The sequence below is a fragment of the Austrofundulus limnaeus genome, unplaced genomic scaffold (genome assembly GCF_001266775.1).
Source record: "Austrofundulus limnaeus strain Quisiro unplaced genomic scaffold, Austrofundulus_limnaeus-1.0 Scaffold602, whole genome shotgun sequence".
Classification (NCBI taxonomy): domain Eukaryota; kingdom Metazoa; phylum Chordata; class Actinopteri; order Cyprinodontiformes; family Rivulidae; genus Austrofundulus; species Austrofundulus limnaeus.
In genome coordinates, this window is record NW_013953004.1 from 88,290 (window position 1) to 102,949 (window position 14,660).

General features: G+C 41.9%; 1 protein-coding gene across 2 annotated transcripts in view; it reads left to right on the top strand.

Moving 5' to 3' along the window:
• jakmip3 (Janus kinase and microtubule interacting protein 3) overlaps window positions 1-14,660 on the top strand; it is a 25,616-nt gene that overhangs the window by 4,766 nt on the left and 6,190 nt on the right. The window contains exons 5-17 of one of the 2 annotated variants that reach the window (XM_014026937.1): window positions 3,473-3,667; window positions 6,260-6,373; window positions 7,219-7,374; window positions 7,622-7,759; window positions 8,828-8,863; window positions 8,950-9,021; window positions 9,654-9,758; window positions 10,433-10,561; window positions 10,640-10,723; window positions 10,881-10,943; window positions 12,370-12,468; window positions 12,704-12,802; window positions 13,560-13,613. In XM_014026937.1, the coding sequence (XP_013882391.1) occupies window positions 3,473-3,667; window positions 6,260-6,373; window positions 7,219-7,374; window positions 7,622-7,759; window positions 8,828-8,863; window positions 8,950-9,021; window positions 9,654-9,758; window positions 10,433-10,561; window positions 10,640-10,723; window positions 10,881-10,943; window positions 12,370-12,468; window positions 12,704-12,802; window positions 13,560-13,613 (1,344 nt within the window). Of the gene's footprint in view, window positions 1-3,472; window positions 3,668-6,259; window positions 6,374-7,218; window positions 7,375-7,621; window positions 7,760-8,827; window positions 8,864-8,949; window positions 9,022-9,653; window positions 9,759-10,432; window positions 10,562-10,639; window positions 10,724-10,880; window positions 10,944-12,369; window positions 12,469-12,703; window positions 12,803-13,559; window positions 13,620-14,660 lie in introns of both variants that reach the window. The other variant, XM_014026938.1, reaches the window with a different exon arrangement.

A 14,660-nucleotide genomic window follows, 5' to 3' on the forward strand; every position in this document is an offset into this window, starting at 1 on the left:
CTCTAATTCAAGCAGAATAGCCTATTGTCAACATAATTATGGAGTGTGATTTATTTTCAACTCAAAATATCTTCAAACTAACGAAATAAAAAGTTATTAATGAAGAAAACCCGTCTGGATAACAGCAGACTGGCTGCTGGTAAAATATACGACAGGTCTGGACCACTCCTGAATTTTGTTCATATTGAAAAAAATCTTAGAATATGAAAACATTGGTGAATGTCACAAATTCTCCTAAATCACTCGTACGCACAACTTAAGAACAAATCTGTGCGTACGAATGGTTCTTGCATGAGGCCCATTGACTTTATACAGTAAGAGAATCAACAAGTCTCAATTTAGTTTTAGTTTCTAGACCTTATTTCCTTGTTTACTATGACATCATATTCAGGGTGTGACCAGGCTTTCTATAAAAAAATGAACCAGATCTGAGTCTGCATTTCTGTAAAAACTAGGGATGCAACAATACATGTACCCGTATCGAACCGTTCAATACAGTGCTTTAGTTTCAATACACACTTGTATGGAACAATACAGATTTTTAAAGTTTATTTTATCAACTTGTCTTCTGAAGATGCTCTGTGTTGAAGGATCAGTGGATCTGTGTTCGACTACTCCACCTCGGCTGCATTGTGGAGCACAGATCCACTGAGAAACTTGCTGTTTCAGCAACATTTAATTTAAAAACTGTACTTTTGAGGTTAAACAAATGTTCGTACTGAATTTAAAGAAATTACAAGTTAAAAGGGGCATGGACATTTCTCTTTTTTGTTTCAAAAAAATATCAAACTGTGAGATTAAAGTATTGAACCGAACCGAATTGTGAATTTTCTGTATCGTTGCAGCCCTAGTAAATACATATTGAAGTCTGATAATCAAATCAATATCCTGCACTTCGTTTGGTCTCTCATTTGAACAGAATCAATCTGCACTGAAATTTGGCTTATAGGCCAAAAACAGAAAGAGACCCACATAAAAATATGTACAACTTTCTTTCATACATCCTAACTTAGGAGGGCTTGTTATGTAAAATAGACTTTTTTGAGCTTTATGTCATATTATAATGTCATTTCCTTATCAAAAACAAACCCAGACTGTTGCTTTGACTCATTCATGCATGTTTGAGAAATCCATGTGGAGCTGCCTAAACTCTTGGTACAAAGCTCCGCCTATTAACACAAAGCTCCTCCCTGCAGCCAAGCTCCCGCCCAACAGAGCACCCCTCCCCTGAAGCATTGTTTTGAAGAAGTGCTGAAGTGGGAGCGCAGGTAATGGTAGGAGGTTCTGAAAGAGACAGAGGCCAATGTCTGGGTGTTTGCAAGGCGACGCAAAGTCAAAAATAGTTTATATTCAGCTTTTTCATAACTGAAGGTATCGTAGTTATTTGATTGTGGGATAGAGTTGAACTATGTAACTGGAAAACACATAATACCTCCCCCACACACACCTTAAGAGACACTGAGCACACATCAGACACCTCCCCTGACACGTTGTCACTTAAATATGCAAATATATGCACATGTGTAATGCATGTGTGATTCCCCGCTCTGCACAATCAGAACTGAAGTAAAGATGCAAGAAAATTAGGAATTTCATGGTATGTGAGCCAGAGACTCTTCTAAATTAAGTCGTGGGGTGTAAAATCGTCTGGCACACCCAGAGAAGTAAACGACAGGATCAGGGTCAAACATAAAAGTGGGAGTAAAGCAAAGGAATAGTTCCCATCTTATGGAAGAAGCTGTCCCATATGGCTGGCATGGCACCAAAAGGCTCCGAACCCCAACGCAGTGAGGACCTGAACTGGCTCCTGCAATGCACGACTCCTAGTTTCTCTCTGTTACGCTGGGGCCAACTAAGTTCTGAGGTCCAAAGGAATGGCCCCGGGCCACTAAATCAGATAATAAACCAGGCATCACTGTGTTCCAGCAGGTCAGTGTGATTCCTGAAAACACACTCCCTCCAGCTGCACCAAAGGTGCCAATTTTCCACAGTTACATGTAATTTCATGCCCCTTTTTAAGGCCATGTGTCACTGTCTACACCTCGTCTACCTTAGGAAGCATCACGTGAGTTGTTCTGAATTAATTTACTAATCCGACATTGTTTATTTCTCAGTGAGAATGGAAGTCTGTGCATAAGGTCACCGATGACGTCTACATCTACACTCGACAGAAATAGAGGAAATGTCACAGTTTGTCTTAGACTGAGGCTGTTATTTTGGAGACGTTATGTAGCATGAGGCTTTGACTATCTGTAAATACATTCTTGGTGTCTAAAATGAGTTTTGATGAGGAACAACTACTATCCTGAATGGTAAATTAAGATGTCTGCATTTGCATTCTGACACATCGGAAGAAGAATTAGAGTATCTCTATGTTAGTTTTGCCAAGTCATTATTTGCTTTCAAGATATCTGATATTTAATTTGCACTAGTCAAATCTTTATAAATCTCATTTACTTTTAAAATGTCATGAATAATGATGTCATTTAAGATATATTTAATTAGAAGTGACTAGTCAGCACTAAAAGTGAGATATCTTGAAAGCAAATAATGACTAGCCAAAACTTACTTAGAGATATCTAGAACCACTGGTAGTCATGGTTACTTTTAAGATCTCTTGAATTTAGTCCTCCATGCGACTTAATGATAAATCTGACGTAGTTTAAACTAGTCAAAATCTGATTAGAGATTTCTTAATTAACTAACATGACCTCTCATAAACCAATTTCAGATACCTGGAAGGTAAGTGTGGTGAAGCTGATTTAATGTTAAAATGGCCTGCCGTAGTTTGTTTCATTGTGCAGGTTTAAACCATAAATGCTCAAACTCATGAGGAAACGTTGTGTATAAAAACCCTTTGAGGTAAGTAGATGAAATAGTCATATTTCAGTATATTTAGGGGAGTTTTGGTTCTAGTTTTGGTTCATTTGGCTGACTGACAAGGTTCATGTGGTTGTAGGGACATTCTCACGACCACTCAAAGGTTTGTGTAAATTTAAGCACACTTTCACTATAATTACATTTTCATATGTCTCGACTTGTGTGTGGGACAAGACAAATGTGTTCATGAGTCCCTTGGCCTGTAGCTTAAACATCTAAGCATTTTGTCTGTTCCAGATATCTGTATTGTAACTGAAAAACACCTAAATTGTAGCCTGTGCTCCAAACGTCTATACTGTGGTTTCAACATTTAGTAGTAAATACATGTACTTCAGTTAAAACACAATGCAGACTGTAGTAAAAACATCTGTGCTATAGTTCAAACATTTATACCGCCGTCTGCGTAATTAACCTCACCCCTCACCTGTTTGCCTAAATAACTCCACCTGTCCGTGTATATAACCCCAACCATCACATTTGTGTATTTAACACCACTCGTTCCCATCACCTGTTTGCCTAAGTGACCATACCCTACGCCTGCCTGTTTAACTAACCATCCTCTGAAATGTTTGTCTGTCTCTCACCTGTGCAGATGGATGAGATAAAACTGAAGGACAGAGCTGTCAGTGTTTTGGATAAAGCCTTGGGGTTGCAGGCTGGACACGCCCATCGCCTCCAGCTACAGACTCAGGCTGCTGAGCAACAAATTGCAGCCATGAGAGATGCACAAAGGGCGGGGCTTAACCACCTTGTCTCTAACTCCACCCCTAACAATGCTGCTCCCATTGTAAGCCCCGCCTTTTCCTGCTTGCTTAAAATGCATGACTAAATCTCACATCTCATCTGTTCCATGTTCCAGTTTCTTTGAACGTGGCAGTTATCGTGAACATTATAGATTTCCTTTGGGTAGCATTCAGTTCAGAGTATTGTAAAACCTCAAAACTGTAAGAAAAGCAAGTAAACCCTCAGTCTGAAAGCAAAGTAGGGTCTGCCATGGCAAACAGGCTTCAGAGGAAGGGTAAGATCAAAAGCAATTGAAAAACGTTGATGGATAAACATCAGTTACACCAGGAAACCTCTCCCAGGAAAAGGAAACAGGGGTACCCCTCTACAGCCATGCTTGGCTCCTGGGGCTCAGCTGGGCCAAACCCAAAAGAGAGACAGGATACCACCTTCAAATGATTCCACCCCATATGAAGAGGACTGTCAAGGGCATGTGCCATGCAAGGCCGGTGGCAGAGAGCGGGACGTAGAATGTTGCAGAAGGCCTGGTTAACATGGCCATATTATTGTGCCGTTTTTTGCCCTTTCGACAATCTCAAGGACACAGTTATTGGGATGGCTCTAAAGATACTCTTAGGAGATATTCCTGCCATATGTGTTGTGTTGTATTAACAGTGATCTGGTCAGCTCAGAGGGACGTCAGGATACTCCGATCTCCAATCAAGATATTCAACATGTTGAGTTGTCTTGGCCCGATATCCCAGAAGTGTGTGGTGTTCCCCCAGGAACAAACAAGCTTGCAGCCTGTTAAATGTGATGTGTAACCAATCAGAAAGAGAAGTGATGGAAACATGGCAGGGTAATCCAAAAAACAGAAAACCAAACAACTGCCAAGGTGCACCAGAAATCCAGTGGACATCGGAGACATGCACAAACTATCACCACTGCTTCTTCCCTGTCTGCCATGTTTATTTACTCTGAACTCATGTTTGAGAGGTTTTGCGAAATTTCCCATCTGACATCTGAATGTTAGTGAGTGAAATCTGTTCATGTGTGGTGTCTGTCTCATTATCTCTGCAAACAGATGTCCTCATATCAGCAGTCTGGTTTATAAATAAAGGCACCACTCTACTTAGTCTCCCCGGTAAGGTCCATTCAGGGGTACTAGAGAAGAGAGTCCAGTAGATGGTCTAACCCCAGTTTCAGGAGGAACAATGTGGGTTCTGTCCTGGCCGTGGAACACTGAACCAGCTCTTTACCCTCACTAAGGTCCTCAAGGGGTCATGGGAGTGTGCTAATCCAGTCTACATGTGTTTTGTGGACTTGGAGAAGGCATTCGACTGTGTTCCTTAAGGCAAACTGTAGGGCGAGTATGGGATTGTGGGTCCATTGTTACAGGTAATCCAGTCCCCACACAAGTGGTGCGAGGCTTTGGTTTGCATTGCTGGCAGTAAGTCGGACCCTTTCAGAGTGAGAGTTGGCCACAAGAAGTCCGGTTTGGGGGCCTCAGGAATCCATCGCTGTTATTTGCAGACGATGTGGTCCTGTTGGTGTTGTACCATGATCTTCAGTTCTCACTGGAGTGGTTCACAGCCAAGTGTGAAGCCATGGTCCTCAGTTGGAGAAGGGTGGATTGCTCGTTCAAGGTTGGGGGTGAGGTTCAGACGGATCAATGTGGCTTCTGCAGTTTTGTGGACTCTGTACCGGTTTGTTTGTGGTTCAGAGGGAACTGAGCTGTAAGATGAAGCTCTCTGTTTACCAGTCAGTTTGTTCTTTCCCTCATCTATGGCCTTAAAAAATGAGATTGCAGATACAGATGGTCAAAATGAGGATCGATGGATTACCAGTAAAGTAAACTTCTTTTGTTGTTGAGTTTTGGACTTGATATGTTGAGCTGCCTTTTCTGTGGAACACATAACCTGCTGGAATGTGGTCTGATCTAGACTTTTTGTTAATTTTTGTAAGATGTGTTCTTCTTTGGCTTCTACACTAGATGTTGGCAGCACGTTTGATCAGTGGTTAGCACTGAGGCCTCACAGCAAGAAGGTCCTGGGTTCAATCCCCGGTCAGACTTGTGGTTTTTCTGTGTGGAGTTTGCATGTTCTCCTCGTGCATGGGTTCTCTCCAGGTACTCTGGTTTTCATCCCACAGACCAAAAACATATACAACAGGATGCCTTCAGGCTCAGGCCTTCCTTGCAAGAGATCTGTGATCTCAATGGGATTTGCCAGGGTAAATAAAGGTAGGTAAATAAATAAATCGAATAGGTTTATAAAATCTTAGTTGATCTAAAATAATAAATGTACTTTATTTGTCGTCAGTGCATGTTCCCATACAATGAAGAACCTTGTGTTCTGCATTTGACCCATCATACATGTGAAACACCCAAGTGGAGCAGGGGGCAGCTACATAAGCACCCGCAGAGCAGTTGGGGGTCTTGCTCAAGGACACCACAACATATGGGCCTGACGGGGAGTCGAACCTGTGATTTTCTGGTCCCAAGTTGGCTTCTCTAACACAGCCGCCCCATCTGCCTTTGGCAGTTGTGCCAAACAGCTCATATCTATTTTCAAAATGCCACTGGACGTTTTTCTTGTTTTCCATGTCCTCCTGACCTGAAGCTTTAATCAATCATTTGGTCATGTGTTGTGTGCAGTCTCAAGAGGACCGAGATACTCGAAGGTTTCAGCTGAAGATTGCTGAGCTTAGCGCAGTCATTAGGAAACTGGAAGACCGCAATGCTCTGCTGTCTGAAGAACGAAATGAACTGGTAATTAGAACAACTCACACTAACCCTTACACAACCTGAACATAAAACGTCTCATCAGCTGTGACATCAGTTATTAATCAAAACTCTGTATAACTTTATTCTTCTATGTTTCATTTTCCAAATGAAAGTTTATAACTGTTCACTTTATTCTTTTATTATTTTTAATAAAGAGATAAAGGTTGAATGCAACTTAGAGATGGGGAGTAACGAGGGATTGGGGAGCAGGGAATACGTAAGAAGGGGGTTTTTTAGACAAATAGGCTGGAAACACTATTTGTCTCAAATTCTGGGTATATTTTCTTTTTGGTTTTCTTTTTGTTTGTTTGTTTTGTTCTTTGTATGTTTTTTGATTTGTGTTTGGTATTTGAAGATTATTTTTGATTGAGTTTGTTTCTGAGCTGTAATTTCATTGCGCTCTGTACAATGACAATAAAGGTCAATCTTATCTTATCTTAGTGAGAAAAGGGTCAGATATAAGACATTTTTCTTCTTCTGCTACCTTTCATTTAATTTGTGATTGTATTTTATTGTATGCAGAATTTGTTTTGTTTTTAGATAAATGAAAAAATAAGTGTAAAACCACTGATTTTGCTGGGTGGATATCCAACTCTACCCATGTGTCCTGCAGCCAGCGGTGACTGGCTTTAGTTGTTTTGCTCTCATTTGGAGAATTATGACAGAATTACTGAAACTAGACGGTTCTGTGTGACTTCAGTGAAAGCATTTTATTAAGATAGTAATTCTTGAGCATTTTGTTCAGCATGATTTATTTCCCCTGGCTGTATTTTTTCTTGGTTTGTTTTTAAATGTATTCTAATTATTATATATATATTTTTTTCCTTCAGCTGAAGCGTCTGAGAGAAACAGAGAGTCAGTTTCTTCCTCTTTTGGACAAAAACAAACGTCTGAGCAGAAAAAATGAAGAGCTGGCTCTTGCCCTGCGGCGCCTTGATAACAAACTTCGCTTTGTTACCCAGGAGAACATGGAGATGGCTACAATGGTAACACATTAACAAAACATATTCAAACCAGATGTACTTTACATGAACTCATCAGGACAAACACTCATCCATCAGTCAAATGGCAAGATTCACTAACTGATTTTCACCAGCAGGTGGCGCTATTTAAATAAAACACATGAGAGTCCTCCCTGATACAAATTAAACAAATAAATGTCGTGATTCCTCTGAAACACTTATTGTTTTTGTGTGTTACCACGTTAACATCAACCTCTGTTCTGGTCCACAGAGGAGACCCAGTTCGTTAAATGACCTGGACCGCAGCCACTCCACCAGCTACCATGTTTACGGCCAAGATGAGAGAGAGATGGAGTTCCTGCGGTTGCAAGTGGTTGAGCAGCAGCACATTATTGATGACCTGTCCAAGGTACTACTGCTACTATAGTACAAATACTACAGCTGTAACAATCAGCACCAGTTCTGAAACAGTAACAACCAACTTGTGCAACACTACAATCACACAGTACCAGAACTTTGGCTGTGACAAATGTGTAGTATGAGTTTCACAGATACAACACCCATACAGTACTATGTACTACTGCTGTGACAACCTATAGCACAGTTGTAGATATAACATGTTTATCTAATGGTACCACATTAAACTACATCCCTTCCAGGTGTGTATATATAAAATGTATTTTGTTTTTTGCTTTCTTTAAATCAAAACTGTCCTGGACACAAACTGGGAATTCAATGTTGATGATAAAAATCATGATTTCAACTATGATTATAAAACATCTGACCAGAATCACCAGATATTTGGCTTCAGATTTATTTTTATTTGTGCCAAAATGTTAAAAAAAAATGATGGATTAATTAAATCCATAAAACCCATATTGAACTGATGAAGCCATTTACAGATGGCGTCCATAAAAAAGTGTCAAGAAGTGTAAAACTCTGAGCTCATTTTGAACATTTTCTCACTCATTTCAATCCACTGTTGGGTCAGTATTTTCCAAACAGACATCAAAGTGGACCAAAAGTATCTTCAGACACTCTAGTAATCAAAATATAAAAGTGTAGATGAACAGATCTGTTCTCTAGCCTGGCCCTTGCCTTCCTACGCAGCTCCACTCAGTTCTAGTTTCCCTTCACTGCTCCTACGAAGCAAAGTGAAGGACAGGGTCCGGTTTTAACCAGGCTATCTGTTCTCAGGCTAGTAGCAAAAGAATGACCCCTACCCCAAATAACACACCAGATTTCCCTCATCAACTGTGTTGCCCTTCTTCATATTGCTTCATATTTGTCATATTTTTGTGTTCTAAGGTATAATTTCCGACATTAAAGTTATGATGTTAATTAAACCTATGTACTTAAAATACTAAAATTGCTCTACATGGTACTGTAGGGTTGTTGGTTCTGTATCAGTTCTACAGCTGTAAGAACAAGCTGCAGATCTGTTCTGACATTTATTTCTACCAAACTTTGTTTTCAGGCTCTGGAAACGGCAGGTTATGTGAAGAATGTTATTGTAAGTATAACAAACTGCTTTCATCACTACAAATCAGTTAACTGTGGATAAACACGGTGAGTTCAGCGTTTTGTTTTTGTTCTCAGGAGCGAGACATGTTACTGAGGTACAGACGTCACGAGGGCGTGAGGAGGAGGAGAACCTTCAGAGCGTGCAGGGTGAAGAACACAAAAACGAACCACACTCTCTACTGGTCCCTTAGTACCACCCAAACCAAACCAAGCCACAAACATCATCAACATCTCTTACCCAACAAATTACGGAGCGCCAAGTGTAAAATAAATTGATCAAAAAATGTCATTAACACATTTTCTTTATTTAGCTCTGAGTATAAAATCCTTGTTAAAAATTTCTAACATTTTGTTATTTAGCTCACTGTTCTGCTCATTTTTACTAAATGTTAAATTGAAATGTTAAATAACGTATGTGAATATTAAATCCTAAATCTAAATGAGTAAATCTAAATGTAAAACTTAAATCGTAAACGTTGTATTTAAGTATTTCAGAATGGAACGCAGCCTTTGCTGTTGGTATTCTACAGTCAGAACCAAGAGGCCTTCTATTTGTAGCAGATCATTGTTTTTTTTTTGGTACCAGTAAATCAAAACAACTGAATATTTATTTTTGTTGTAAGGAAAGTTCAGATTGTTGATTAGTTTCACACAAGTGTGTTTACATCCTCTGAAGAGTCTTGTCACTTCAGAACCTCAGTTAGAGCTCAGTGACAGTTCAAAACACCTGAACGATATCATGTTTGTTTGTTTGTTTGTTTGTTTGTTTGTGTGTGTAGGTGATAGAGACATTTTATGGTTATGATGAAGAGGCATCGGTGGATTCTGATGGATCATCTTTGTCCTTCCACACTGACAGAACTCCAGATACAGAACCAGAAGAGGTACACATGCGTCTGTATTTGTAAAACCAGAACCAGTTCTGACCCAGAAAACCAAGAGACTCAAAGACTCAGAGAATCAAATACTCAGAAACTCAGAGACACAAAGACTCAAAGACTCAGAAATCCAGAGACACAAAAACTAAAAAATTCAGATATAAAAACTCAAAAACCCAGACTCAAAGACTCAGAAACACAGAGACACAAAGACTCAGAAACACAGACACAAAGACTCAAAGACTCAGAAACCCAGAGACACAAAGACTCAGGAACACGAAGACTCAAAAATCCAGAGGCATAAATACTCAAAAACCCAGAGACACAAAGACTCAGAAACCCAGAGACACAAAGACTCAGAAACTCAGAGACACAAAGATTCAAAGACTCAGAAATACAGAGACACAAAGACTCAGAAACCCAGAGACACAAAGACTCAGAAACAAAGAGACACAAAGACTCAAAGACTCAGAAACCCAGAGACTCAAAGACTCAGAAACCCAGAGACTCAAAGACTCAGAAACCCAGAAACACAAAACTCTGAAACTCTAAAAGAAAAAGCTCAGCTTACATGGAATCAGAGACTGAGGACTTGTTACTGGTTTGGCTGGTTTCTGTTTGGGTTTAAGGTCTGGTTTCTGACCCTCACTGGTTTCTGATGGGCTCTGTGTTGGTTTCAGATGTGTGTACGTGAGGAGGCGGAGTTTCGTTATTGTCAGCTGACCCAGGAGTACCAGGCGTTACAGCGAGCGTACGCTCTGTTGGCGGAGACGTGTGGAGGAAACTATGATGCTGAAAAGGAGATCAAGGTGAGTGGGTCTTTGAGCCAGGCAGCAGCAGTGAGTTCTATTCCCTGTACCTTCACCTTACAGGTTGTTCTGTTTCAGACACGAGAGCAGCTGCTGAGTGAAATCAGTCAGTATCAGAACAGGATTGCAGATCTGGAGACATCGCTGAAACAACAAGGACAGGTAACACCAGGCTGTGGAGTCACACAAACAAACAAACAAACAAACAATGTTTGCTGTATCAACAGAACCAGAGAAATAATAATTAATGTGGAAATGCTGAGCCATAAAAACCTGTACACTTTTAATTTTGGGTTTTCTGTATTTCTGCTGCTCTCAGGATTTGAGGTGGGTGGAGGAGAAGCAGGCCCTGTACCAGAGGAACCAGGAACTGATTCTGAAGGTGAAGCACTTTGATTAAAATATTTCAAATGTCTGATCCGGGGTCAGGTCTCCGGGACAGCAGCCTAAGCAGAGAGACCCAGACTTCCCTCTCTCCAGCCACTTGGACCAGCTCCTCTGGGGGAATCCCAAGGTGTTCCCAGGCCAGCTGAGAAACATCCATGGTGTAGTGTCGTAACGGTCGGTGTAGGTACGGGTCGGTACGGGTCGGACCGGTTGGTTTTCCACTGATGTTCCAGTCCTGTTCCAATGGGTGTGTTTTGGGCGGTTGGAGGTGGTTTTTGGGTATTTTTGGAAAAAAAAAATAATGGGCAAAATGAGAGATGGAAACACATTTGATGAATAACTTTTGAAATTTTAAACATTTGCAAAAATGTAGCCAATCAGTGACAAACAGTGTTCTGACATCGCACTTTGGTGTCAGCTGGGGCCGGTTGGAACCACAATGAAGTAGGTATTAAAAAAAGTGCCAGTTCCATGGATCTGGCCTAATGGAAATGGCTTGGAAACGTACCGACACTACACTTAGTGGCACTAGTGGAAAAGGGGCAATAGTCCCTCCAGCGTGTCCTGAGTCTTCCTCTGGGTCTCCTCCCAGTGGGATGTGCCCAGAACACCTCACCAGGGAAGAGTCCAAGAGGCATCCTAACCAGATGAACCACCTCAACTGGCTCCTCTCGACGTGGAGGAGCAGTGGCTCTACTCTGAGTCCCTCCTGGATGACCGAGCTTCTCACCTCTAAGGGAGAGCCCAGACACCCTGCAGAGGAAACTCATTTCAGCCACTTGTACTGTATCTGTGATCTCCTTCTTTCGGTCACTACACAAAGCTCCTGACCATAGATGAGGGTAGGAACGTAGACCGACCAGTAAATCAGGTGCTTCACCATGACACACCGGTACAACGCCCGCATCACTGCAGACGCAGCACCAATCCGCCTGTCGATCTCCCGCTCCATTCTTCCCTCATTCATTAACAAGACCCTGAGATACTTGAACTCCTCCACTTGGGGACGGACCTCCTCCCCGACCTGGAGAAGTCACCCTACCCTTTTCCGGCTCAAGACCATGGTCTCGGATTTGGAGGCACTGATCCTCATCCCATCTGTGAACCGCTCCAGTGAGAGCTGGAGATCAGGATCTGATGAAGCCAATAGGACCACATCATCCAAAAAAGCAGAGATGTTATCCTGAGGTCACCAAAAGGATCCCCTCAACACCTTGGCTGCTCCTAGAAATTCTGTCCATAAAGGTTATGAACAGAATCGGTGACAGAGGACAACCTTGACGGAGTTCAACTCTCACCCGAACTGAGACTGACTTACTACCGGATATGTGGACGAAGCTTTGGCACTGTTTTTTTTAAATAAACTAAAATGCAGAATTAAAACGTGGACCAGGCTGAGTCCTGTTTCTGATTGTCTGCAGGTGCGGCAGATGGAAACTGAAGAGCTGCGGCTGAAAAATGACATTCAGGACATCAAAGACCAGAACGAGCTGCTTGAGTTCAGGATTTTAGAGCTAGAGGTAAAACAGATATCAGCACCTTATTGTCCAATAAACAGTTTGTCTGCAAGGGGGAGGGGCATACAGATTCACAGAGACAGTGGGTGGAAAGGGGGCGGAGTTATAGGAATATGGAGATTCAAACTAACTAAAGCTCTTAGACTGTTAATATTATCATGAAAGCTCAATTTGTTCCTTCAAGTTTCAGTAATTAGACGTGATTTTTAACATCTGGTTGTTGTTTCGATGGAAACAGGAGAGGGAGCGACGCTCACCTGCCATCAACTTCCAACAACTTTACTTCCCAGATGGTCTCAGTCCTCTGCAGATCTACTGTGAAGCAGAGGGAGTCACTGTGAGTAACACCTGAACTCACTCAGACACACAACGCACACCTGAACCCACACTCAGTCACACAACACACACCTGAACACACACTTAGACACACGACACACAACTGAACCCACACTTAGACACACGACACACAACTGAACCCACAATTAGACACATGACACACAACTGAACCCACACTTAGACACATGACACACAACTGAACCCACACTTAGACACATGACACACAACTGAACCCACACTTACACACGACACACAACTGAACCCACACACAGGACACACACCTGAACCCACACTTAGACACATGACACACACCTGAACCCACACTTAGTCACACGACACACACCTGAACCCACACTTAGACACACGACACACACCTGAACCCACACTTAGACACACGACACACACCTGAACCCACACTTAGACACACGACACACACCTGAACCCACACTCAGACACACGACACACACCTGAACCCACACTTAGACACATAACACACACCTGAACCCACACTTAGACACATGACACACACCTGAACTCACACTCAGACACACAACACACACCTGAACTCACACTCAGACACACGACACACACTTGGACTCACAGTCAGACACATGACACACACCTGAACTCACCTGTAGATACTGTATGTCACTGAACACCTGAACTCACCTGTAGACATGTCACTGAACACCTGAACTCACCTGTAGACATGTCACTGAACACCTGAACTCACCTGTGCGACACTGTTTCATCAACAGGACATTGTGATCAGTGAGCTGATGAAGAAGTTGGACATTCTGGGGGATAACGCCGTAAGTGTATGTTGAATTTATCTTGTACATGTGTGTGAGTTACAGTTGTCCTTTAGAAACATGCACAGACGTGTGTGCTCTTTTTACCTTTCCATCTTCCACACTGTTCACTTACTGTATGTCTCATTGTGTCATTAGCAGTAGATACAGTTTTGGTCAACACTTTGCGAACATTAAAGTGATTAAATGAGTTAAAATGGGCAGAAACCACTCAGGAACCACCAAGGCTCAAACTTGAACTGGAAACTGCTGGAACACCACTGTCCCTGTCCACAGTGAAGACAGTTGAACATAGATTTAAACAACACTAGAGTGAGCCTCGCCCACCCCATCCACTGTTAGCATCTCTGACAACATGGTGACCATACAAGTCGTCGGTTGATAACTTGTCTCTACTGATACTGGCTAACCATTTTTCTAACAGGTCAGGTTTGTCTTATAGAAACCTAAAAAATGTCCAATATATAAAATTATTTTTACACCATGTAAATATTACATAAATCAGAGGCAAAAATAGCTTGTAATATTTATTACATTGTGTTAAATTGTAGCATGATTCAGCAGCGCTAAACTCAGAAGCTAATATCTGCTGGATTTGATCCATGTAGCCATATTTGAACCAGAGCGTTGTTTCCATAAAAGAATTCCAAAAATTTTCCACAGTAACGAGACTGGAGGTTTAATCTGTGCTTCCATCTTTAAAGTGTATCTTACCCCCCTGTGAAAAGATAACTCCGCCCCCAAGGCGAAATTTGAAAAATGCATCAAAGTGGGTAGGGGAGGGGGGGTTAGAGAGCGGAGGTGTGGCCAGGACGAGAGAGCTGTCTGCCTCCCCCCCACACCAGCCTCGGACAGAGGAGTGGAGCGCTCCAACAGCCTGACATAAAAAAATAAAAGCATACAGCTGCAGCTGCTCACAAGATCGCTAGTTTAAAYCRRGAATAAAAGTGTTGGGTCTTGTTTGACTGAAGTTCGGTCCGTTAGGGCTGCAGCTGCCCCGATGTGTTTCTGCCTTTCCCTCCTCCCCTCTCGCTGTGCAGGACGTAC